The 27,375-nt window shown below is 45.4% G+C and overlaps 1 protein-coding gene across 4 annotated transcripts; it reads right to left on the bottom strand.

Moving 5' to 3' along the window:
• Positions 1-1,071: 1,071 nt before the first annotated feature.
• Positions 1,072-26,751, bottom strand: LOC144121290 (E3 ubiquitin-protein ligase RNF115-like). 4 transcript variants are annotated; one of them, XM_077654415.1, is made up of 11 exons: positions 26,597-26,751; positions 25,953-26,023; positions 23,225-23,251; positions 23,106-23,151; positions 20,125-20,318; positions 18,057-18,097; positions 17,950-17,977; positions 15,388-15,463; positions 11,987-12,080; positions 3,655-3,770; positions 1,072-2,274 (listed from the first exon to the last, which is right to left on the bottom strand). In XM_077654415.1, the coding sequence occupies exons 1-11, from the start codon at positions 26,687-26,689 to the stop codon at positions 1,879-1,881; spliced, it is 1,182 nt and encodes a 393-aa protein (XP_077510541.1). In that variant the 5' UTR covers positions 26,690-26,751; the 3' UTR covers positions 1,072-1,878. The 4 variants fall into 4 exon arrangements, with proteins under 4 accessions (XP_077510541.1, XP_077510542.1, XP_077510543.1 ...); XM_077654416.1 differs by having other exon boundaries at positions 15,388-15,460; XM_077654417.1 differs by lacking the exon at positions 23,225-23,251 and having other exon boundaries at positions 15,388-15,460.
• Between the last annotated feature and the right edge of the window lie 624 nt (positions 26,752-27,375).

Below are 27,375 nucleotides of genomic sequence, written 5' to 3'. Positions count from 1 at the left end.
ATACAACGCAGAAAGAACAATCCCAATTGTTCTATCAGAAATAACATTCCCAAGAAGAGAATTTGGTTCCGAAATAAAACTAAAAAAAAAACCAAGTCCATACCCCACTTGTACCGCACTTCACCTCGTATTGCTACCGGTTTAGAGCTTGCATGTCCCAACATACTTGTGCCCATTTTAGGCGACTGGCTTGCACAACGATGCCAATTTTTTCTTACTCGCTCACATCCCAGCTTTCACTGCCAACTGTACAAAGTGCCCACAGTTTCTTTTATCATTCAGTACACCAGGCTATGTCTAACAAATTCTGAAAAAGACCAAGGATTCGGGAGTAGAAGATGGCAGATAGGGCGAGTTGGTGTTCCATGGTGACAAGAAAATTCAAACAGCACTAGACAACTGAAGCAGAAAGAGGAGGAGACAAACACAGTGCCGAACTTCGGGAGTGGAAGTGGCATGTAGTAGAGTTCACTTTGAGCTTAAAGATCACTTACCAAGTATCCCCTTAGCACATCTGACTTCAATCTGAACAGGATGCATTGATCACTGCTTGCAGAAGCACAGCTTCTACATGAACAGCACTGCTTTACACATGCTTCGACATTGCAAGAGCTATATGCACTTTTGTTACAAGATTTTGAATGAAGCAACTAAGATGTGAACACAAAAACATTACTGAATATAAATGGGGTGTGCCATCACTTTTAAAAATGCGGTAATAATATTTTTGAAGAGATCATTAACACAAAATCGTGAAATGTAAAAGCTTTTCATCCTGCTGTGTATGTTTTGAATTGTCCCGTTCGCATTTCATGGGCCTTCCAATAGTTTATTGCAAGCAAGAGTGTTTTTCATACTCTGCTAACAGATCTTCAGGAACCCATAACAGCTGCACAGTTTGTTACCGATGCAATTTTTTTTGTAAATGCCAAAATAGCAACTTTCCGACTTGTCTTTAGCTACCATCCTAATCCACCTTATACACCTGTTACATCACTCTGTCTCCGACAGGATGCGCTATGACGGCATCAGCAACAGCTGATGCCATAAGAAACACCCTCAAGGCTGAAGAGCAGCATAGCAGGGGCAATTGCCCACTTTCTTTATTCACTTCCTGAGGCCTGGTGGACAGAGGTCGTGGTGTAGGCAAACCACAACTTGAAGAGAGGGGTGGAGGCCAGGACCACCCTCTCAAGGAAACACACCGGCAACAGCCCATTAAGGCTTGTCACATGTTGTGAGCGCTATTTATCTGCCTGCATACGTGCAGGCAAGTCGCACAAGCCTACAGTTGGAGCATGCCACTTTCTAGCACTGCACAAGGACTTGCCTGCAGCAAGAAATGCACAAGCAAGTGCTCACCGTTTAACAAGAGATGCACCTGCAGGGCAAGAGCAGATGTGAGCGTATCTCAGCCTGGACCATCAGCAAGTTCCAGGCATGTTTCTGCCACACTCACGTCTGTACCAACTGCATTTATCACACCACAAGCAGTCTGCAACTTTACTGCTGGATAATTTTTCACACTAAGCAAGGCCAAGTTAAAAAAAAATTAATCCAGCTTACTTCGGTGTGTTAGAGCATCCACCTTTATCCCAGGTCCAACAAGAGAGAGATGGGGGGCAAAACACTGGGCTGCACATGGGGCAGGGTCTCCCAGCCATCGCCCCACTCCCCCCTTTTTTTTTCTCAAAAACACCACCTCCGCCATGCTTTCTCAAGACTTCACTTTCTTTTTTTCTCAATCTAGTCTTCACTCCCGCGCGGTAACTGCAGTCCCAGCTGCAAAACACCGCAGCGAGAGGGGGAAAAGTGTTTTTTTCTCGTGGAGAGGAGTGCACAGTTCCATGGGAGCGCTGCCACGTCGAGCAAAGTTTTTCAGTCGCACTCGTCGTTGAAATCGTACACTGAGTACTGGTTGCCACCCGAGTGGCTTCCTCGTCGAGATGTCGACGAGTTGGCAGGTGAGTGCCGCCGAGGTCTGCTTGTTGGTGGTTGTGAGGAGGTTGACGAGGACGAGGATGAGGCCGATGGGGGCTGTTGCTGCTGCTGTTGCTGCTGCTGCTGCTGCTGCTGGGTGGAGGAAGAGCGGCCAATCCTCGATCCCACGTGCATGCGCATAACTGCCGCCATGGCATCGTGACGGTCACTCTGTGATCGTGGCAGCAGCCCTGCACCGGCTGCCCGCGATGGCCCCGAACTGCTCCCAGCAGCGCCAGACTCTGAGCCGGCCTCGTCATTTAGCAGTTTGCGGCAGATCGGGCATGTGCCATGCTGAAAGATACAAGCGAGGTCACTTCATCAACTGACTAATGCAACAGCTGCTTAAGGACAGCAAGAATAAGTAGGAGCACACATACTGTATTTACTCACATAAATCCTCTCGCATAATGAACCCAACCCTACTCTTGTCCGTGAGAATTTCATTTTTTTTTTTTTTAACCTCGCGTAAAAAACATGCACCTGACCTTCAGGGTCAGTGTTCAGCAAGTTCACTTTATCTTGCCATGATCGGCCGGCACCGTCCGCTATCACAAAATCATCGGATTGCGCCGTGATGTGGCAATCAAATTTTGAGGCGAGTGATGGCACTGCCGGCATGAATGAAGGTCACACAACTTGTCGACCACGCGCTTTTGTTGATGGCAGGATGGACGCGAGAGTAGATGACATGGAAGTGGACAGATGGGCAAGTGGGCAGGTGGGCAAATGGCAGACGGAATGGCAGGCGGCCAAGTGGCACACAGACTGGCGAAAAGGCGGACAGACGCATGACATGAAATTTGGACTCTTACAAAAACACCTTTCGAAACCATTTTTTGTGCACAATGAACCCTCTCAAGCTGACGACAACTTTTCTGTAAAAAATGTGTATTCATTAGACGAATAAATAAGACAGTTTGTGAAGCCACATACTCAGTCAGAAGACGCATGGAACTATTTTCAGCACACTGTAGAGACACAGCTGTTCAAACACCTCTCTGGATAGTTGCAAGCCAGTTAACCTCTTCCCTTACCACACGAATTTTTGTTTTGGGTAAAAAAAATACAGAGAGCTCCAATTGGGATGGAAGGACCCATACCAACCTTAATAATAATAATTGATTTTTGGGGAAAGGAAACGGCACAGTATCTGTCTCATATACTATTGAACACCTGAACCGCGACGCCGTAAGGAAAGGGATAAACGAGGGAGTGAAAGAAGAAAGGAAGAAAGAGGTGCTGTAGTGGAAGGCTACGGAATAATTTCGACTACGTGGGGATCTTTAATGTGCACTGGCATCGCACAGCACACGGGCGCCTTGGCGTTTTTCCTGCATAATAACGCAGCCGCCACGGTCAGGTTCGAACCCGGGAACTCCGGATCAGTAGCCAAGCACCCTAACCACAAAGCCACCGCGGCGGATCCAATACCAACTTTAATTTTCAGAAACCCAATCGACAGTTGTTGAATTTTTGCAACTAAAATACGCTTAGAACGGACTGCAGCAATTTCTTTCCCTTTCATAAATTTTGTGATAACAATGTTTACATGTCCCGTCATTTTCTTTGAAGTGGAATTCAATTGTGCATGGGCAGCTGCAACATAAAACCAGCAAACTAGACCACAAGCCTCGTCATATAAGCTACAAACTCAGCAAGATATGCACTGACCAGTTCCAGCCAGGGCACAATGCAGTCTGGGTGAAAGTGGTGCTGGCAGGGAAGTCGCTTGACTTGCTCGCCTGTCTTGAACTCCTCCATGCACACTGTGCACTGCAGCAATTTGTCTGCAATTGGACAAGACATACACACATTTTTAAAGTCTCTACAACACGTTCCCCCTACTTCCGTCTCCTTTCCAAGACAAAATGAAGGAACAAGAACCAAAACAGGACTATGTCTGTGGTGTGATGCATGTGCTTCAACACAATTATTGAGCACATTAACAGTCACAAACATAACATGAAACCAGGCCACACGTTGAGCACCGCATCCAAATGCACCATGGTTCCATCAGGCCACACAGTAAATCCTGATGCTATCATCTCGTATGCATCATTTTGAGCTGTCATGCACCCAACTTCCACAGGTGATCCGCACGATAACTTCTGACCACCTGAAGCAATGTTATAGCGAAAGAAAAAAAAATGCCCCACCTCAACAGAGCACACTTATGTCGGCCAGAGTCAGAAAGCATTCTTTATAAAGCATGGTGACATGGTTTTCCACAGAATAAGCAAACATACCCTATTCAAGGGCCCTGCCGAATGCTGGCATACAGCCAGTAATGAAAGGCTGGAAAGTAGAGCTGTGCGAATACAGTCGAACCCGGATATATCGAACCCGCATATTTCGAATTGTTGGCTATATCGAACACACAGATTACCCCCTTGAAAATACTATGTAAAAGTATAGGACAATTGCGTAGTATATCGAATTCCATTTTCGTTGGACATTCGATATATATCGAACGGCGCGCTGTGCCGCGCCCCTGGAAGGTGCGCTTTTCCCAAAGATATTCGTGTCCGGTCCTCAGAGGTAAACTTTTCCGCAGAGTCAGTCAGCAGGCTCCTCCTCTGCGCATGCGCGGCCGTTGCCTAGCGACGGAGACGCAGAGCCTTTCCCCCGTTCTTGCGCCCCACCGGCGCGAACTCTCTCGCTCCTCCTCTACCGCTGGCGTGTGCATTGGGCAAGGGCATTGGAGCTCATCGAAGAGAGTGCGCGGCATGGAGACACGGCGACGTTTCCAAGCCACGCTTCCTGGGAAAAGGGAGAGAGAGAGAGTGAAGGGTCGGCACGGTCGCTCATGGGCCAGGGGAGACGAGAGAGCCAGAGAGGGCTCAAAAAACGAACATAGCGTCTTCGACGGCATATTCCGCCGATCTTTTTCCCCGCTCTCTTCTTTCTTTTCCCTTTGTCGTTCCTTCGCAGCCCCGTTGACTGTCGCTCGGACTGCTCCATCTGCACATCGTGCGTGTTGTTGTGCGTACCTCTGTTTCAACGTGCCGTGTGTAGCGTGTGTGATTGCAGTCATCTGGTGAGCTATGGCATCCGCGGACATAAAGAAGAGGAAGAATCTGGACTTTGCAAGAAAGCTTGAAGTAATCCGGCGTGTCGAGAATGGAGAAAAGAAATCCTCCGTGGCAGACGCATTCAGCATTCCGCGGAGTACTTTAAGTACGTTGTTAAAAAACAAGCAGGACATCAAGCTTAAAGCAGGTGAGGAAAGTCGCTCGGGAGCGTGTCGTGTGCGCCCTGCTGCTTTTGACAAAGTGGAGAAGGCACTCTACACGTGGTTTCTTGAAATCCGAGCGAAAAATATTCCCGTGGATGGCCCGACCTTAATCGAAAAGGCCAAATGGTTTGCTACGGCTCTTGGCGAAGAGAACTTTTGCGGTGGCACTGGATGGCTGCAACGGTTTAAAAACCGCCACGGCATTGTAGGAAAGGTTAATTCAGGCGAAAGTGGGGCTGTCAGCAGCCAGGAGATGCAGCAGTGGCTTTCTGAGGAGTGGCCGAAGATCACCGAGAAGTTTTCGCCTGCAGAAATCTTCAATGCAGACGAAACTGGTCTCTTTTGGCAAATGTTGCCGAATAAGACACTCTCTCTTCGTGGAACCACATGCCACGGTGGTAAAATGAGCAAAGTGCGTGTGTCGGTGCTGCTTGCAGCCAACATGGACGGCTTGTGCAAGCTACGGCCATTCGTGATCGGGAAGAGCAAGTCACCGCGCTGCTTCAAGAACTATAAACAGCTTCCCATCCGCTACGGCTGTAATAGGAAGGCCTGGATGACACGTCAACTTTTTGTTGAATGGCTGCAGGCTTGGGACGCTGAGTTGGGCAAGTCGGGCCGCCGAGTTTGCCTTCTGGTAGACAACTGTTTGGCCCATCAAACAACTTGCAAGCTGCAGCACATCGAATTGAAGTTTCTCCCGCCGAACACCACAGCGAGACTGCAGCCCCTCGACCATGGTATCATAAATGCATTCAAGGTAGGCTATCGGAAGCGACTTATTCAACGGCTCCTCATAAACCTCCGCATGGGAACCGATCTCAAGATTGACCTGCTTGGCGCGATCCAGATGATTACCGGCGCTTGGGGCGACGTGAAGCAGGCCACAGTAGCCAACTGTTTTGGCAAGGCAGGCCTTGAAGTGGCCAGAGATGAATGTCCGGAAGCTTTAGATGACGATGAGTGCTTGAAGGACGTGTTCCGCGACTTGTCCAATTTTCCGGCACCATCCCGCCCGAAGTTAGTTGATGACTTCATTAATGCTGACAGCGAAGTTCAAGCGGTAGCCGACCTCGCTGATGAGGACATTGTGGCCGCAATAGCTGGCGTTCAAGACAGCGATTCCAGCGACAACGAGGGCAACTGTGTTTTCGAAGAAACGCGTCCGTGCACAGCCACTGAACTGGCGTCAGTGTTCAGCCTGATTCGGCGCTGTTGCGGCGAAATGGAAGGCACTGGGCTCTCGCACCTAGACAGTCTCGAGAAGATTGAAACTAGTGTTTTAAACTTCATTTCCCAGAGAAAAAAGCAGCCCAAAATTAGTGATTTTTTTCCCGTGAAATAAAGCGCTTTCATATTGTGTGCACATGCTATGTGATTCGCGGCTGTTCCAATTGGTAAGCCACAATTTTTTATGATCGCGAGTGCTTTTTTGGCCTATATCTGTATATCAAATTTTCGCTATATCGAACTATTTTCCGATCCCCGTCGAATTCGATATATCCGGGTTCAACTGTAGCAAAATTTTGGGTGCAAAACTAATTCGAAAATTAAAAATTAAGTGCGAATCGAATCGAATCTTTTTCAAATACTGCCAAGTTAAACTACAGATGAAATGTTCTGCGAAATGTGGCAAAAAAAAAAAGCAAATTTACTGCACAGCATTTTTCAAATTTTTCTCCTCTTAGGCACTTTTACTTGGAAATAAAAAGGAGTCATCCACGGTTTACCTTTTGGGACATGACAGGGCATCTCTATACTGACTATATGCGGAGAAAAACTTTTTCAGCAAGGATGAGTTCCTGAACAGTAATTTTCTAAAAATGCCCAAATTAAGGCAATTTCTTACACTTACAGAATAATACTAGGCGTCTGTTATCGCCCTCCAAATTCCGGAGCAACGTTCATCGATGAACTGCATGATGCTATTAGCCTCATCGTGTCTCGCTATCCTGCCTTACCTATATTCTTGTTAGGGGGCTTTAACTTTGCTAATATTTCACTGGAAGGTCCGTATCCTACCATTTCTCCATTCTCGGCCCAAGGTCAGAGTTTTCTTGACCTCTGCTCATGTTTTCAACTCACTCAGCTTGTCAAAGAGCCAACCAGGTGTACGTCACAGTGCGCGAATACGCTAGATCTAATACTGACGACTCACCCGGATTTGCTTTCTTTTATCACCCATCTTCCCGGCATTAGTGACCATGATTTGCTTCACTTCGATCAAAAAAATTCTTTTCCACGCTCACCAGTAAAAGCTAAGCAGATTCGGGACTACAGAAGAGGTAACTTTTACGCTATTAATGAGAACCTTTGTCGATACTGGGACACGTACGCAAAAGATTTTGAACTGCGTTCTGTACAGCAAAACTGGGATTTGTTTGCTGCGCAGGTTACTGAGCTCTGCAACACATTCATTCTATTACGATGCATTAAGAGCAACGCTAGAGCCCCGTGGTATAGTAGAACACTCGCCCACGTTTCTAACAAGAAAAAGAGGCTGTTTCGTCTAGCTAAAGCTTGTAACACACATAATCGATGGGATGCCTACTTCTCAGTTTCAAAACAGTACGCTGATGCAATCCTGGAGGCCAAGGATCACTTCTTTAACAGCACATTGTCAAACATGTTAATAAACAATCCAAAGAAGTTTTGGTCCACTGTAAACATGAAAGATAATAGAGCAATTTGTCTTCACGATGATTCTGGAGAGCCAATTCCACCTGACGAGTCCCCTTGTGTTCTGAACACTGTATTCTCGAATGCTTTTTCGTCCATGTCTGCAGAAAATGTTCAGGATGATTTTCCAGATTTCAAGTGTTCTCTGATGTTCCCAGTAATCATTGATACGGGTGGCATTGCAAAGTAATTGATGCCTTGAAAATCTCATTCTCTTCAGGGCCTGATGACATAAATTCAAAATTTCTGAAGCAAACAAAAGTGTGGTCATCTATTTTTTTGGCAAAAATTTTTCAGCAGTCTCTTGAATGCGGTGAACTACCCTTGCAATGGAAGACCGGGAAGGTGGTTCCGTTGTACAAATCAGGTAACAGACATTCACCTCTTAATTACAGACCCATACCATTAACAAGCATTCCTTGCAAAATGTTGGAGCATGTGCTGTATTCGCATATCTTCAACTTCTTGGAAGAGAACTCATTTTTCACACATGCGCAACATGGCTTCAGACGTTCATTTTCCTGCGAAACGCAGTTGCTGGTCTTTACACATCGTTTGCATGCTATTCTTGACAAACACTCCGATATCGATATCATTTTCCTTGACTTTTCGAAAGCTTTTGATAAGGTTAACCATAAGCTACTAATGTTTAAGCTGTCTCTTTTGAATTTAGACCATAAACTTCTTTTTTGGATTGAGTGTTTTCTTACTAACCGCTGTCAATATGTAACACTTGACGGCTTCGATTCAAACCGAACTAATGTAATATCTGGTGTCCGTCAATGTTCTGTTTTAGGCCCGTTGCTTTTCCTTATATTTGTTAATGACCTTCCTAATTATGTGACATCTTCCGTGCATCTTTACGCTGACGACTGCGTTGTTTATCGGGAAGTTCGCAGCGAAGCTGATATAGAAATTTTACAGTCAGACATTGACAGCATTGCAAATTGGTGTAAAATATGGAAAATGGAGCTTAACACCAAAAAATGCAAATTAATGCATGTATCACGTCGCTCCACTCATACTCCAAAGTACCACCTAAATAACACTGAACTGGAAGCCATATCATCATATCGGTACTTAGGTCTGCTCATAACCTCAACATTATCGTGGCAACCGCACATTGAATCAATAATTTGCAACGCTAATCGTATGCTCGGGTATCTACGCCGAAATTGCAGCAAGGCCTCAGTTTCATTAAAAATACTGCTTTATAAGACACTTGTACGATCCAAACTAGAATACGCAGCTTCCATATGGGACCCTAACCAAGCTAACTTGTGTCAGTCCATTGAGCTTGTACAGAACAATGCGGCTCGTTTCATTTTATCTAACTATCATCGGACATCAAGCATAACAAGTATGAAGAACAGTCTTTCACTACCCTGTTTGTCTCTGCGTAGAAATTTCTTTCGTTTATGCCTCCTTTTCAAAGTATACCATCATTCAACTTTAAGACAGCAGCTCATTCTAGAACCCGCTTATCGCTCGTCACGAGTTGACCACAAACACAAGGTTGGATATATTCGTTGTAACACATACACATTTTTTTACTCATCTTTATCACGTACATGTGGCGATTGGAACCACCTCCCGGCTGACATTGCATGCATCAATGATTATGCCCTTTTCAGGAAAGCTTTATCCGCTTTCACGTTTGTTGATGGCGTGGCCTAAGTGTTGCAACCATTTTTCATTTATAATGCTCAAATGAAGCCATGACATTTTGAACTTCTTTGCAATCCTATAACGTCATAAAAATTATATGCTTAAGTAGTCAGCTTTGAATTTTTTTCCTCTTTTTCCATGGCTGTCTTCCCTTATGCCTTCGTACTCGTGAAAGAACCAATTTGAGCTGTGTGTTTTGTTATCTAAATTTTTTCATTTTTAGTTGTTTGTTGCTTATATTATGTCGGGCTTTTAATGGTTTGTTACTGATTACTCTAATGTTTTTGCAGTTTGGTTACTAATACTGTTTTCTCCTAAAACCTGCTATATACAACTTGCTCCTCTTCAACCAAGATTCGTCACAAATGTTCACTGCAAATGTTCACCCCACTCCCCTCTGCAATGCTTCGGCGATTGAGGGTACTGTAAATAAATAAGTAAATAAAATAAATAATATTTGGAGAAAAAAAAAATTTTTTTTTCTTCAAAAGAAGGTCTCTACGCTTTCATTGGGACTTGTGTTAACTGATGAATTTTTTCAGCCAAATATTAAATGTAAAGAATGTGGTGAGTCTCCTTTTGTGCTGAATGAGCTCGTGGCAGGACCACAATATCTGGGCCCATTTATCTGACAGAGTTGGAAGTGCAAGGACAATACAAATGTGCCCACTGGTAGGCTTGACCTCGTGCGAAATTCCGCAAGTGGGCTTTTCTATATATGATACCTGAAGTGAACAAGATAGCTGACCACCTGCTTTGAACAATCACACCGAGAATGCGATTTTTTCTTTAACCTTACATAACATGTTAAATACTTCACACCCACACAGCTTGCATCCTGTCACCGTAATAACTCTCCTAGCATGAGCTCTGCCACCTCGTTTTGGTCAACTGTTATAAGTAGGAAAGACCACTTGCGGAATTTTACGTGAGACTCCTGAAGGGGCGCGTTGAGGTGCACAGCAGGGAAGCAATCGTGTAAAAATCCCGCCTATTGCATGGTGCACTGTAATCCGCACACCTGTAAAATGCGCATAACGGCAGGCATGATGACAATAGGAGGGCCCCTGCCACCAGGTAAAAAAAAAGCCTGGCCGTGTAGTTTCGATTGCTGAGCTTCGCCACTAGCCCACGGCGACCGCAGCTGTCAGACCACGCATTCACCGATCGTCCGAACCCGGCTCTCAGCCACTTTAGGATGCCAACCATGCGATCTGGTAATTTCTTTTTCCTTTTTAAAGCAGTCTCCCCGCTCTGACACCAACATATGTTCCCCTCACTTACGCCTGTATTTTCCTCCAGCACGCTGAAACTGTGCACTCATCATGGGCTATTCGATGCTTCTGCATGCAGCCTCATTATGCTTCACAGTTTCACATTTGCAGCAATTTTTTTTCCGGGGCCATGAGGCATTTTATAAATCGTCCTTTGGATAATCCAAGAAGGTCCCTTGAAATCAGGATTAACGTCTTACTAGCCATTATGTTAGTTTCAGTTGCCAGTCGTGTCATTTCATGGATAACATTTTGCATGACCATATTACAGGTTGCATACTGTTATGCTGTCTAATCAAGTAGTAGACATTTCTGTGCACGTTTCTTTATATGGTGCTGGGGCAACCTGCTAGCTTTTATTTAGTTGCAAAGACCATGCACTATTGAAAAAAAAAAATACAAACAACATTTGGCTGTTTATCTTCTTTATGAAATATTTTTTTCTTACTGAACAGATATTCGATATTCGAAGCCATTTCAATTCCTATTAGGAAATTTCAATATTCACTCACCCCTTCAATTTACCAATTTAACCCTCGAATGAAGCACCCAAGTACCAATAAAGCATAGGTGTGGTTCGCCAGCATCCAAAAAGCGAAGGGACAATCTTCGGAAACAGATGCTAACTGCATTTTTTTATGCTGCTCAAACACCGACTGACGTGCTAAACATCTGAAATGCCACATTCCTGTGGCATTGCAGATAGCATTGCAGTGGGCACTAGACCAGCAGTCCCTGCTGCACAATAATGCAAAGTCCCATACAGCTCCATCAGCCCAGGAATGTCCAGCCAAACATATTCCTGCTCCATTGCGTCACCCCCCCCTCAACCGGCCTGTTGCCGTGCAATTCTTTTCTTCTAGCGCCCCCATATGTAAACGCCACCGAGAAGGAAGCGTCACAAAGATACTACAGCAATCCAAACATCCGCAACAGATGCACTGAGAAGTCTCCTTGCTTCCATGCTTGCTCCATGCTCCTGCTTGTTTCCATGACCTCCAGAAATGAACTACTACTACTTTGACAAGACCTAGGACCACTAATATGTATTGCTGCACTAATGCATTACTTTTTGCATATTTTTCCGCCAAAGGCTGAATTCTCCCACTATGCATGTGCAAAGCATTAAAAACACTGGTGCACTCACCAACTTGCTCTTGGGCAATCTTGACAGTGGGGATCTGCTCAATCTTCTCTTTTGCTAAAGGAGGGGGCCCTGTTCCGTCCAACTGATTCAGGAGCTGCAAACAGGGTGCAGTAGTACAAGCTGTCACTAGAGGCGGCATGTGGAACCAACCGGCACGCTAGGCACAAACAGGCCACACCATGTCCAGAAAAGCTAGCAGCCAGAAGTCGCACAATATTACATGCACTAGAGTATCACTCATAGGTTTACCTTCAAGCGAGGAGCCTTCATAAATGGGCACAAGAACTATCTTTAGTTTTAACCCACCCTTACAAGTTAGCCCTTCTTGCACAAGTCGTTCTCCTTCCTGCACCTGCATGCACCAGTACATTTTGCCTTGGTCTTCAAGACAAACAACATGTGCTTCATAGCCAAGGCTAAAAATAAGCCAATGAACTACAGTAAGTTACAAATTCTGCTCACAGTATCAACTGCTACTCACAACTGCTATAGCCATTGAAGAACCTGGCCCTAAAAGAATCCACAATGTGAAGTTCACACCATGCTAGTCTCACATATACTTGTACAGTGGACTCCCTTGAGAACAAATCAGAAGAACCATAAAAATTAGTTTAGCTAATCAGAAGTGCTCCCAAGGACACACGAGCTAGCCAGGTGTGCCAAATATCGATCTCATGGATACAATGAATGAAATCACCTTGCACCAAGAAGATAGCTAATGAAAGACCATATTATCAAACCAGACATGACCAAAAATATCTACCATACTTACTCCATAATAAGCACCTTTTTTATTTCACAATCACGATGCCCAAAGTGAGGGGGAGGTGCCTAGATTTGAGAAATCTAAAACTACCCTCCTGGAGATACCGGACTGGAGATACCAGGCCACAGTGACAACATGCTGATAGCATTATAGGAGTCATCCATAATGACGCCATGCTGCCGCGTGACTCACAACGGCTCCAGCTGGACAAGAGTGAGCAAGCATGCTTGGTGGGTTGGCTCAATGCTCTTCCTCGCAAAAGAAATAAGGTGCTCAGATTGGCATGCGAACTTTTTCCAAATCTTTTCAGGGAAAGGGGGGGGGGGGGGGGGATGCTTAAAATCAGGTGGGGAGGACGAGTGCTTAGAATCGTGAAAATAAAAATACAGTAGTATGCGGCTGCTACCAACTCCAAATGAAGTGGACCCAGCGTCTACAAGTCTTCCAATTTTCCAAGATCAGACCATGCTCAACACCTGCATCATGCATGTGCTCCGCCTGCCATGCTGCCCTCAGGCAGACGTGAAGCCATGTGGTGCGACACTGCAGCACCTGCAAATTTGGCCTCTGACCCTACTTGAACCGTTCAAGTACATGAGCAATGCACTCTGCACAGGCAATGCATAGCAGGTGACACAACGTGTATTTCCCAGGTCCAGACCAGTCGGATCTCTGTACTGCATAATACAGCTGCCATGCTTTCACTCAGAGAGGCACCAAGGCATGGAAACGTTTTTTTTTCTTCTAATTACCACCCTTTTTTTTCTCACTTTTATGACTGGCACATAACATTTCAAGTACTACGGCACAGTGACACTACGGTTCGCAACTGCTGCCGAAGCTTACCTTAACTGAAACAACATTGTTCGTATTAAGCAAGTTCTCCAAACATAAAGCCTGGAAAATCAAACGTACAGTATTGTTGGTCGCGGTCATGAAGACTACAAAATTTTCCCACCACGACTGCTGGCTTGTTTACAATGAAACTGCACACAGAACTTGGGTATTGCACTAACTTTATTTTTTTGTAAGTCTCACAACGGTACTTGCCTGGTTCAGCCACGCGTGATGCAAACCTGTAATTGTCTGCCCTGAGACTGACGAACCGAAAAGCCGCTAACACCGGGTTTTCACCGCCGGGCGGTAGTGGCACCATCTGTTGACTGCAGAGGAAAGCGCCATGACACGAAAAGCGCTGAGGCGAGCGTTTGCAAGGTGCACTAGTTCTTTGATGGCACTACCGCCGCCCGACGGCTTTCAGTTCATAGATCTCGCCGCAGACGATTATAGGTTTGCATCATGCCTGGCTGAACCAAGCAAGTACCGTGGTCAAGCTTACTATGAGACAAAAGTCACCACAATACGCAAGCTCTGCTCAGTTTTACCAAAAACAAGGCAGCGGTTGGGGTGTAAAAATTTTTAAGTCGTCTTAATAAAGATGCAAAATGCTGTATATCCTCCTGTTTATTAATATCTGACCATACGGCTGAACCAACTTTGTTTTAGTGGGGCTCTACAAAAGTTATGGTTAGATTGCACGGCCCCACATGATCCTAGATCAGCAGCTTCACTACCTCAAGTCTGCAAGAAGACAAAGGGCCACTGTGAACATTGCGCCCACTTGTGACGGCATGGATTGGATAGAGAAGGATGGTGTGCAGCTTTGATGAGCAGATTGGTCTGGCATTTGCTGGTGGTTCGGTTGCAGGCTGGGAGACATCCAGTCTGGGCTTTAGGCCTGTTTCCACAGGCGACACCGAGAGCAGTCTCCTAGTAAGCCAGCCTCGCCTGTGGCCACCTCATCAGAAGCACTCCACCGACCTCCTGTGTGTGCTGTCGTGTAAACATGCCATCTATTGTGTAACGGTGACCTCTTGACCACATTCCTCCATTATATCCCTTCACATCAACTAATGCAACCAAGTGTGCTTGGCCAAACACAAATTTGCATGAAAACAATTTCTCCTGCATGCAACCCGAGGACCCTTACAGCTTGCAAATGTTCTATCGTGCTAGTAGTACAGTCACTGAGCTTCAGGGCCCATTGTAATCACTGAAAGTCCACTACTCGCATACCAACACTAAACACATGAAAACATGCTGCTACTTTTCATTACTTCCAATAGTGGCCTCAAGTTTTATCACACTGAAACCAATCCCAAACACTGAAGAACAGAATATAGGCCAACATTTTTAAAACTTGCACGCAATTTAACCCTTCAGTCATGTTCAAGACAGCAGACAAGCAGCAAGTTTGATAAAGCAAAATGTGACCACCCAAGAGATGGTATCAGTGCAGGCTACTGTGAATGCGTTGTATAAGTGCAGGCTACAGTAACAGTGCAAAAAAATATGAAAATAATGGTTGCAACCTTACTGGCCCAATGTTTGTCAACTTATTTGGCCGTTCTCCAACGTCCGTAACCTCCAGATCCATTCAGCAATATGATGAATTCCCTTCTACAGTACAGTTGAGTTTAGATATTCGAACTCTAAGGGGATCGTGAAAAAGTTCGACGGAGCCCCAATATAGCGAAAGAGCCTCGATTTAAATGTTTACAGTTCTCTTCCCGAAAAAAGGAAACAGCAGAGCATTTTCCCCTTCGCTGCACTTGAGAAGGAAGTCCGGTAGCACCTGTGTGATGACGGCATCCAAGCCTCCTCGGCCCCAGGCGTAGTCTCCTGGATTGCCATGCAGGTTGACCAGCCTGCTTTGGGAAGAAGTAGACACGCACAAACCTGGTCAGCCACAACACACAGGGCAGAGCCCCCCCTTTCCACAGTGTAACACTTTCTGTCCATTTAACCAGCTGCATTTACTCGAATCAAGTTTTTTTTTTCTTTTGCTGATAACTAAAGTGATAAGCAAACCCTCACATCATTACTGAATCTAATGCAGAGGCAGTTCTGAAGACTTCACCGTAGTTACTCGCATTTGGTTGGTATTTCATATAGGCTGACCCCCAACTTTGGAAACAAAAAAAAAAAAGATTGGTAGTCTCATATAAATTAATCAAGAGAAGTCGTCAACATTACACAAGGATAACCAGCAGCACACCACACATCAAGGCTGCGGTGGCACAGCGAGGAACTCACCATCAGAGACGGCACACTTGCACACCAAACACAGATTCCACACTTCTTCCCGAGGAATACACAACAGAACATGCAAGACCTAAAGGCTTTCATTTCGTCTTAAAGTTCAGCAGACACCCTCAAAATCCACACGGCCACCAATGTAGCATGGGCATGCAGAAAGCTTGCCGATGCTATTGCACACGCAAAGGCACGCACTCACTGCTTTCCCCTGTATCCAATACACTTCTGAGTGACACCGAACTCAATCACGAGCTGCCATGCAATTTTTCGGCACTTCCACGTGCAAGATGACAACTTGCACGGCTTGCCATGCAGCTGAGCGACTGGGAGAAGTTTCGTTTTTCACAATGAGGCTTCAAACACGCACGTTCAACGTGGCAACGGCACGGCAGGACTATGTGGTTATTTTTGTATCAGCCTTGACAGAGAATCTTTTGTGCAGCCGGGGAAAGAAGCGACACGTGAAACCTTTGCCCAGTAATGATGGTAGCAAGTGCCGTACTTCGTTCAAAAGAAATTGATGCTGGCTTGTATCGATAAATTAACACATTCTAGCGACAAAGACACTGCTTTCACTGAACAGTTTTCTGGGAGCGAATCCCACAGGCTAAGCTACACACCCATTAGCTTCAAAACTGTGATAATAGAATCCTTTTCGGCGCAGATGTATCGTAAGTTTGAGTCGAGAGCACGAAAATTTTTAAATTAAATTTTCTGAGGGATAAATAAGTCTTTTGTTACCAGACACACATCAACATATACACAGAAAGAATCGCAGAATCTGTTTTAAGCAAGAAGAAAATTTGAATGAAGTTGACTTCGAAGGTGGTCGCCCTCCCATGGAGACTAGGCATAGGAATGCCGAATTTCGAGGTACTTTAACCATCTACCGAACTTTCTGTGTTCTGTAATCACATTCCTCGTGTTTTGCATTTAGGTACAGAGGTGGTGGTTAAAAGTTCTCAGGCCACAGGGTTTCTGCAGCATATCCTGCCACATATGATAGCAATAAAGGTATCAAGTTTCTCAGAGTTAAGAATAATACTTCTCCTATCCTCTATAGAAATTTTGGGTTTCGGGGGTGTCGCAACTGCCCAATTATAGCGCTTGAACGGAGACCCTGTGGCCTAGGGGCCCGCAAAATCAACGCTCGGGTTTCCACCATGGCCGCACTACATTCGAGCAAATACGACACCTTTCGAAGGTTGTAGTGCACTGCAAAAGAGCACCACACCACTCGTGCCATTCATCCCCATCCCCCCAGTACAAAAGGTCGAACTCATAGCCGCTGGACATAGTAAATTGAAGCAATAAACAAATGCAAACAGTCCAACTCCAAGAAACCATTTATGCTGAAGCGCCAGGCAAATGCTGCCAGAGGGACTCAACGCGGCTACCAGGAACACCCTCAAGGTTTATCTGACTTCTGCCTTTCACGGAGTAGACAGAGCACCCTGCCAGCCGCACCTTTTTCAACACATCAGCAACTTCATGGCAGCAGCCACCGGCCATCGGCAATCAATTCCGTGTGCAAGCAGATGCAAAAGGTGTGCCTGGCATGACGAAGCCAGGAGATCTTGAAAGATTTCAGTGCCTCCACTGTTGCAAAGGATTACGTGATAAAGGCTAGATTCAACAGTGTGAACAAATATTTAGTTCTGCTTAATGTGTAAGTGGAGGCCACTGCACCAAACATGCAGCAAAGACGCTTTGCTGTCATCTACTGAAGGCCAAGACAGCATAGTCTGAACGAGAAACACTTAAGTTTTGGTGCAGTATCAAGACAAAAAAGAAAAAGTATAACATTACCCTGGCCAAAAGAATTTAATGCTCCCGCAACACAGCCATTCTTTTACTTCAAATAAATCATAATGGGGTTTACAACAACTCGCAGAAATCTAGAATCAATATATTTCTCTCAAATAACAATTCTTCGCTGCCAATCCCTGAGAAGCTTCCCCAAAAAAACTAGGTAACAAGCACCAACTAGCATAACTCTTCTTCGTAATGACTCTGTAGACATAATGCATTACTCAAGAATGCTAGCACCCAAGAGCATGACAACGATGCTATAGAGATGCCTCTTCTTGATACTCACACTGGGAGCCCTTGATTGGATATAAAACCTGCAAAGTTGAGGCAGAGCAGCTCAGAATACTGTACCACTCATGACTGGACAAAAGGGTTTGCACTAAGGCAATTTACCTGTGGTTCCAGTGAGGTTGGCAAATATTTGATGGATGATGCTGAAAAAAATCATGATTTAGCGTGGTTAGGTCAAATGCGAATTAGGTGCGTTAGCACTATGGTTTTCAAGGTCAAGCAGGCTTCAGAAGAAGATGGCAAAATCACTGAGTGTGGGCTTAAGTGCTAACGCACCAATAACCAATCATACTGCAAATTCAACAACAAAAAACTGCATTCCGATGTGGTCATCTATGGGGACACATCAAAGCATCACTTGCAGATCGCAGTGGTAGGAATGGCCAAAAGCATTTAGCAGCAGAGTTTGTAGCAAACAAAAGGTCAACTTGAGGCAGCTCCTGTTTTGTCGCAGGAGTTTAACAGTAAAAAATGAACCTACACACCCATGAATGCACAGATGAGTGCTTTGAGTAAACTCAGAAAAAGCCAGATACCTCTCTGTAGACAGCGTGCAACACTGGAAGCTCACAGGCGTAGACAGAAATTGCAAACAGAATGTGCACGATAAAAATAGTTGAGCTGCAAACCCGTAAGGCTTAAACAGTATATGCATCCCTTGCTCTTTTCCACTTGTAGCCATTTTGTCTGTTCACCTTCAGACAATATAACTAGCCCACTCTCAAGCAAAGTGGGTTTTTACAGTTTCACATGTCCCAAAGAGTGTACTATCAGCAAGTTATGAAACGCGAACAAGACAAATGAAACATGAACAGGAAAATGAGAAGCTCTTAACCAGGCAAACCTCAATACTAGCTCAGGTTATTTTAACTTCGAAGGCATGAGGAGTCTTCTTCAGAAGTGTTCAACTTCGCTTGCATTTCCTCTCCAGAAGCTAATATGTTGGTGTTTTTGTGTTGCCACCTCGGTTTTCTTGTTCGCGTTTCATTCGTTGCTGATAGTACTATCCTGGTTTTACCTCCTCCGTCAGCTGCTCAGTTTCTATTTGTGATAACATTTACACGCATAGCCCAACATTTTGCATACGCCCCAAAAGCTGACCAGGAGCGGTATGTGCAAAGGCGAGAACATGCTGCAGAGAAAGCCAGCTGTTGCATTATGTCAATTTGGAATGCACCCAGATGGGTCTTTTTTTAATGCTAGAGGCTTTATTGGCAGCCCAAGAAATAAAAGCAAGTGGCTGCAGTAATGACCATGCTGCAGTTGCGAAAGCACAAAACACAAACACACATGACCAACAGGAAAAGTGTAAATGTGTACAAGGTATGCAATTTGATTCCATACATAACCCTTATCACCCTTTTCATCATACAGAAAGAACTAAACCACAGGTCTCAGTAAAAGGCGGTAACCACCAGCACCAGGTGACGCCCATGACTCCTGCAAGTTGTTGGATTGTATGCATGCACATCAGTGCAATTTCACAAAATATCTTCCTTTTACAGCTGGATGAACTAGTCTTAGTGCAGTGGTGCAGTTTGGCCTTTGATGCAGCATTCCCACCGAGATTTATCAAACAGCAAATATGGCCACAGCGCTTGCATGCAGCAATGATCTAACAAGACTATCGAAAGCAACATCAAGTCTAAAAATGTAAGCCAACATTTTCTGCAGTATAATATCAGACTGACTCTGGCATAAGGTCCTACAGCAAAGGCTAGAAACAACATGGCAGAGCAATACCAGCTGACACTGCCGATTAAAAGTAGCTATCACATGTAGAATTTCCAAAGAAGCGATTTCAGTTTGCACCCTCTCCTATGTTATCCTTACATAAACACTTTGCCTTGCATGTCAGTGAAGAACACTGCTGTTACCCACTTATCTGGGGAGCAAGTTTTTAGATGCATGCTCCTTTATGAATGTGCCCTGGGGAGTACAACCAATGCAAGTCAACCTTGTGGGTAAGATGACGAACGTATTGTGCATTCTAAGGAAATAGAAATTTTCAGCTAGGAAACTACTCAGGGCATAGTGGACAATGAAAAAACAATCTCCCCAGTTCACAATGAAAAAATGAACTCCCCAGTTGAGGGGTTAAATACTGCCACATCGATCACAATGAAGAGTGCTTATTACAGAGAACAGAGCAGGGTATCAGGTGCCTCACCCTTCCAGAGGCTGCCTGGCCTGGCTTTCGGGATGTGGCCTGCGGCCTGCCCGGCCGGGTGACCGTCGCCGCATCATGGAATCGGATGCTGAAGACGACGGTGCATCCGGGGACAAGTTGTCATCCACAATCCCACCAGGACCAGGGCCGCGATCCAGCCGCCGCAGGACATCCATTATCGTACTATTCCAGAGCTGAAAAAAAAAATCAATCACTGCGCTGCTACACTTATCATCAGCTCAACGAAGCCCACTGCAGGATAAAGGCCTCTCCCACTGATCCCGAATTATTACTGTCCTGCACCAGCTGCAGCTATGCTATTCCCCTAAACTCTCCTATCTCGTCTGCCACGCCGACTCTCCCCCACCCCGTGACGTTTGCCTCCCCTTGGAATCAACTCCGTTACCTAGAGGGGAAATTAGTTATCTGCTATTCACATTACATGCCCTGCCCATGCCCATTTCCCTTGTCATTTTCCTTCCCACAGCTCACTGCACTCTCAATTTAATTTAAAGCCTTCTCGTTAGCCACTTAGCTTCTGCTCCGTCAGCGAGTACTGGAAAGATACAAATGTTATACACTAAGCTGCCACAGTCAAGACACACTTGAAGGATGCCAGTTCTACCATTCTGCTATTCACAGTGTCACACATAACAGTGACAAAGAGGTATGTATCAAATGTGCTGTTAATATACCCAAATATCAAACAGAACCAGAGCAATTGCCTTTGTTGTTTCTGCATTGCCATGCCCACAGAAAACTCAACCGCTGTATACACCACTTCCATCTTTGTCGTTTCTGGTAGGAAGCATTGCATTTTCTCAACCTTTAATATCTCATGTCGCAAGCATCCACATTCGCCGAAGCCACACACAAGGCAGATTAAGTGATGGGTCAGATGCACAACGCTCATTGTTTAAAATGCTGTCTTGATTCCATTCAATTCTAGTGCCTGTTGCTAGCCACTTTCAGTGGTACACGTGAAAAACCGGTGCTAAATAAGGCAGCATAAGCTCCCCACACCATGCAGATTCATTTTACATGTAACAAGACAAATGACCATTCACGAAAAACACTCCTTCCATGATTTAGCTGATATACGCTACCTTTGAATGGATTCCAGAGATAAGATAGTGCAGCAGTGAACAGACGCTGGCAAAATTAGGCAACTTGATACAAATGCAGTGCCAGCCACCAGAGAGCAATCGTACACTGAACAATGCAACTGTAGTCGCCGCTCATGCCTTCTGGACAGTTGCATTACCTCTACACCAATATATACATGCTTGTACCTCTTATGCATGCATGCATTCATGCCTAAAAGTGAACCTCACACTGCCAAGCTATGGAAGCTGTCACTGTTCTGCCAATCCACTCATCAATGCGAAAGCAGCACTGGTTTCGAAGACGAATTTTTATGGTGCAAAGGAACCTGTGGCCAAAGAGCGCCATGGCACAAGGTGTTTCGTCTACTTAAAATGGGGTCAAAGACCTATTTCCCAAGCATCTCACCCCCAAAATGCCAAACACTAGGCCAGGGGAGAGTTTGCACCCACTGTATCATCGGTGAATACTCGGCGGCACTGGGCATCAAACCCTGCACCTCCCACATGCAAGGCGGATACTCAAACGACTAGGCCACCGGTACAATGGCAGCACTGGCTTTCAAAACCGTCTTAATACCAGAAAGACCTCTGAACAAAGTGCAAATCCTATTAAATTCCACTTTACACAATTTTCAGTGCTGAATTAAAATTAGAATTCATTTATTTTAAAACCAGTAACGATGCACCAGACAGTCAAGCCATGAAAAGATCTTATCACTTCAGCCGTAATCCAGTCCAGTCACAAGTTTCTGACAGTTGGTGGCACTTTCAAAGGACAATGGCATCAACTCCACAACTTCTGGAGTGCACACATCTAAGGTCCGTTCAATTCACCTGCGCTCCCTGCACCAGATCTGTAAAGTTCCGTGGTGGTGCCGCGAGTGTGTAGAGCCAGTTTCAGCAGTTCAAGAGCAGCCTAGCACTGGCTGCTTCCAAAATGAATGGTCAAGTTCAGGCCTGGTCGTCTGCTAGTCTTGGCGTCACCACCAAATTGCCGCCAGCAGCGTGGAGCCCAAATCAACAGACGCCAACATCCCGAACCGCGCGAAGAATTTTCGAACAGCACATCGCAGCGAAGTGTTACCATGAATCAGCCTCGATGCAACCTCGCAGCAGCTAAGCGAGATGCTCTTTTACTGAACACGACCGAAGTGTGCGTGCGCAGACTTGCATGTTAAGCGGTTGTTGCAGCAACGTGCATCATGCTCTGCATGCACGTGTTTCCTTTTAGTTAACATAACCGGCTTCGAGAACTAATATAACTGTATTAGTACAAAGGAAAGACGCTGGTGACAGGTCCGTCGAGAGCACGATGGTCGAGAGATGCAAGGTGCCGACGAGGGCCGTCCCTACCTCCGTCGTCGCCTTCTCGGGTGGCCAATCATGTTCCATAAGAGTCGGCGGGCCCATGTGAGGTACCGTTCTCATCGACAAGTGCAATAATTTGAGTATCTCCGCCGTTTATTGCAAAGTGCAAGCCATCATTGCGCAAGCCGTCGTCTGCTTCCATGGCGGCTGCAGCTGCACCATTTCAGCACCTACCGCTGAGGAGGTGCAGTTTTCCTGAACTTTTATGAACTAGACCTGCACAACGGCTGCACTTTTTTGAAACGAATGGCGTCGTGCAAAGGGTGCCATCTTGCACCGCTGAAAATGAATGGCGAAGTGCAGCACCGCGAGAACCAGTTCACGTAGTGCAGGCGAATTGAACGGACCTGTAGCACTGTGCATGGAGAGATCTGCCTCCTAGCTCTGAAGCCAGTATGCTGGTGTGCCGCCGTGAAAGGAAGATTTCTCAATTTATGCAGGCTCCTCCATTGTGCAAAACAAAAATGGCACAATTAGCACCTCAAAATAACCAGCAAGGAAACTCACCTCTCTAAATTGTGCAGCATGGTCTAAATCATCGTCGGAGTCCTCTCTGAAAAACAAAAAAAAAAGCGTCTTCGAAACGGCCCATTTTCAAGAGTTCCCCACACCAGGTGTCTACTTACATGACATCTCGGCTTCGTACACGACGACTTTTTAATCAGAAAGAAAAGCAAGCATTTGTCAGAAATGCATTACTGTTACGTCAATATTTACGAGGATTTTCCAATACAGAAAATCAGTCAACTATCAGGGCAAAAAGTGCGTGTCAGATAAAGCACTATTGTCAAGTCAGTCCACGTCTATTGTCAAGTCAGTCCACGTGAACTTTTTCGGCCAATTTATTGTGGCACTATCACATCCTAAAGTAGCTAACGACCATTAGATTTTTTCTAAATTAGCTAGAGGTGTGTGAATAATACTTTTTCCAAAACGAATCAAATATGAACAGCGCAGCTTCATTTCTGAATCGAATATTAGTACTAGTATTCGCTGCTTGTGCGAATATTCATACAGAACGAGCAATCGTTCGAAACATTGAAGCGGCACTTGTGGCATTTCTTGTACGGTGCCCAAAGTTTAAAAGCTATGAAGATAGAGCTACAGCTGCTAAAACATGCAACACTCATCTCAACTAACGGGTCGCAACACGAAGTCACTACCATATTAACTCTAAGACCATCAATTTATTTTATAGGAAAATGCCATTTGCTTGGTTTGGTCAAGGACACATTTCTTAAGCACTTCACCCCAGAAAAGTAGAGCACCAGGCCGGAGGAAGCCTTGCACCCATCAGAAAACCGGTGAGAACCCGGCGGCAATGGAACCGTATCACAGGAAATGAGACTGCTAGCAGCTACGTATGAGCCGTGGCCTCCGAGACTGAGTTTCGAGACAGGGTTTTCTGAATTTGCCCGAGTCCTGAAGCGTTGTCCAATCTTAGAGGCCATGTACAAGCATTATGAACGCCACCACCAAAATGAATCGCGTCGTGGCACTCCGTCATAGTTTTCGCGGAAGGGTGGTCCGCGGTGTCGGTGTCGGCCATTTCCTCGAATAAAAATACGGCGGGCTTTATTGGAACGCCTGCCATTATTCGAAAACTATTCGGAGAGTTGAGAAGATATTCGATTTGTTTCGAACAGTTTTGAATAATACATGATTTGATTTGTTTGAATAATCGAATTTAAGGATATTGTGTTCACTATTCGAAATTTTCGAATATTCGCACACCCCTAAAATTAACCTCAGGGTAGGTTCTAGCTGATACTGCTCCAGTATCAGTGACACTGCTCCAGAGCAAATATGCCAGACTCATGACACCGCACTCTTGCAAAATTGAACAGATAATTTTTTTCCGATTATTCATGTACACCTGAGCAACAGTGCTAAATATGTGCCATTGTTTAAAACTTATCATAGTGCCAGGAACTTTCCTGTTCATTCCTTTTTCACATGCCATCGGCGGTTATACTGCACGAGAACTTATGCAAGCATATCAAATTGAGAAATTCAAAAATGCGTGCCGTAGCAACCCTTGCATGTCACTGCACACGAAGGAGCATGCTTTCCTTGACAGCTTTGCTGATTGTTTCTTGTACTTCCCGTTACCAGTTGTTTTTAGCCTCCACATGCGCAGCCAAGTGTACTTATTTCGTTCCTATTTGCACTGAAATCAGTGCTGCGAGTACAGAGCTGCATTTTCTAATATATGTTTTTGTACTCGTTTGTACGCTGGTTACCCACCACGTTACACTGCTGTGTTATGGCTCCTCTAACAAAATGAAAAAATATAACATGCTGTGCAAGGTCACTCCCAGCTTGCACCATAAATGAACGAAGCAATGTACCACAAAATGTAGCTAAAGGAAAAGATCCATCTATGCTTTTGAGAGCCTGGCCATCAGAACTGGTCTTTTCTGTTTGTTCAGGCAGTGGGTTCTTGACTACTGATGTGTTATTCCACAATTTTCTAATGAGCAATTTGGCAGTTAATGAATTTTTTCAATTTTTTTCCTCACTAACTTTTTCTTGTACCTCCCACTATATGTACTGCCCTTCTGCCAATAGCTCTTGGAGGAACTCTGAATTAAACAATTTAAATGTGTTCAAATGAACACCCTACAAATATGAAATGCAGAGGTGTGAGACATCCTTTGGACATTGTCACTATCGTTCGTTCGGTACAAAACTTCAAAAAGAAACTACACACAGCGGTTTCCAAAAAGCAAACATGGAAATCCTCTTCACAACGAACTAGTCTACAAATATTAAAAGCACAGGTTGAGACATCAGTCAGAACAGGCACAGACATGCTATGACATTTGTGACCCAAAGTGCACTTCAGTGAACCTGGCCTTTCTGTTGTGTGTGCTGATAGCTAGCCATGCATTTCTTTCCAAATGAAAATAAATGGCCGAACATAAGCCGCATTAACATGGAAGTTGGTGGTGTTATATAAGAATCTATAAAGCTGCGCTGGCTGTATGCCCTCCCAATTACAGCTGCAACGCCGAGAATTGGCAAAAGGTCCGAGTACCACAACGTTCCAGCCATATGATATTTGTTTTTTTCTTCGGCGAACATGTGGCACCAGCAAGGAACGTACAGAACGTCAGTCGCACAGCTTCCCTGTGCAACGCTTCTTTGCCGCAAACGAAAGCGGCGACGACGGCTGTTACATCATGCCTAAGAGGAAAAAAAAACCCACCTCCGGCCCGTACAACTTATAGTAAGCAATTAGAGACTTAAAGGCACTTTGAAATGAGACCCAAGGGTGAAAGCGGCTACGCCGACAGAGTAGTTGCTTGCGGTGTGTCAAGACAAAGCACGCACAAAACCACAGCTACTCACATAGACGGCTCCGGGGGACCCTGCGCCAATTCTTCGATGAAACCCGACTGACACCGAGGGCAAATGTATTCCTGCAACACAACGAGAACCGGTGGCACCGTGCTGAGAGCCCGATCTCGCGAATCCAACGCGCAGCAAAGCGACAGCCAGCACTGCGCCAGACGCCTGCACTGGTAAGCGTCACCGCTCCCAAGAGCCTGCGCATATCGCCCGTAACCCTCTTACGCCCCGGGATGCAATAGCGGGAACTGGCCGCTTGAACGCCAAACCAAATGAATAAAAATGTGACGAGGTAAAACGAAAGAACACTGTTGTGTATTTCCAGACCGGCTATCCCTACTGAATTTCGTTTCATATCGAGGAACGCGCAATCTGAAGACGCTACCGTTACACTGCGTCTGCAGGCGCGCTTACAGCGAAGGGAACACGGCCCTGGGTTAGAAGAACCAGCTTTGCTACACGTCTCAGAAACCACTTGGCCAGCTCCTACCCGCATTTCTCAGCTCGTCAACCACTCGGCATCATTGCGAAGCGAAGGAGACAGCAATATTAGGCCTAGACGCACAGTCAATAAAGTTCGCAACGAGAAAAAGTCAGCGTGCATAGGGCGTCGGAAACTAAATCGCGAGGCACATTGTTCTTACCGGTAAAACGGGGTTAATTTCCTGATTGCATTTGTGGCAGAAAAATCGTACAGCAGGGGTTTCAACTGCTGCCTCTGCCATGGTTCTATCCATGGATGGTCCTTCCACACACTTTATCCCGCAAGTTTTCGTCTGAAACGTGATAGGGCGACAGCGGGCAGGTGATCTCTTTCTTCCGGTTCCGCTACTGCTGCTTTCGGTTTCGGTTTCGTCTTCGCGGCTGTGACGAAGCCGCCCTGCTCGTACGTTTCCTTCTACTTCTTGTTCTTGACCTCATTAGACATGGCACATACGCACGCGAGGAGAATTTGCCAATTGGCCAAAGTCTGGTCAACGCTCAGCGTGGGTATGTGCTCTAGTCAACTTCTAATCTCAGCTGGGAACGGGTGTGCAGGTTAATCCGAAACTGATTTGCAAATGGGCCATTCTCTCTTTTTGAAATCAGTTTATTTATAGGAAGTGTGCAGATTTATTTGACGGTTAAACTGCCTGCTTTTATACGTAAAAACGTAACATAAACGGATAGCGTGCACAGCGAGTAACTGATGCTCAGGGCCTGCACAACACACCCAAGCAAGCATGTGCACTTGCAAGGCGTTACGAGCGCGCACTAAATCAAGAAGCCAAATTGTCACACGTTTTAGCCTTCAGTTTTCTCCACTCGTGCCTACATAACTCGCCAAGGCCTCCTGACCAATGTAAACTTTGGAGCAATGTGCCACTAAATATATTAACCACAAGCTTCATCCTTGAAAATCGCAACTGACCAGACAGTTGTT

Source organism: Amblyomma americanum, chromosome 2 (assembly GCF_052857255.1).
Source record: "Amblyomma americanum isolate KBUSLIRL-KWMA chromosome 2, ASM5285725v1, whole genome shotgun sequence".
NCBI lineage: Eukaryota > Metazoa > Arthropoda > Arachnida > Ixodida > Ixodidae > Amblyomma > Amblyomma americanum.
This window is presented reverse-complemented; position numbering and strand designations above follow the sequence as displayed.

What these genes read in the sequence shown, in the direction of transcription:
- LOC144121290 (XM_077654415.1), bottom strand. Translation starts at nt 26,689, where the DNA reads ATGGATAGAACCATGGCAGAGGCAGCAGTTGAAACCCCTGCTGTACGA. An exon ending in AAATTAACCCCGTTTTACCG is followed by an intron (nt 26,024 to 26,596) that starts GTAAGAACAATG and finishes GTTGTGTTGCAG; the next exon opens with GAATACATTTGCCCTCGGTG. An exon ending in GTACGAAGCCGAGATGTCAT is followed by an intron (nt 23,152 to 23,224) that starts GTAAGTAGACAC and finishes TTTGTTTTTCAG; the next exon opens with AGAGGACTCCGACGATGATT.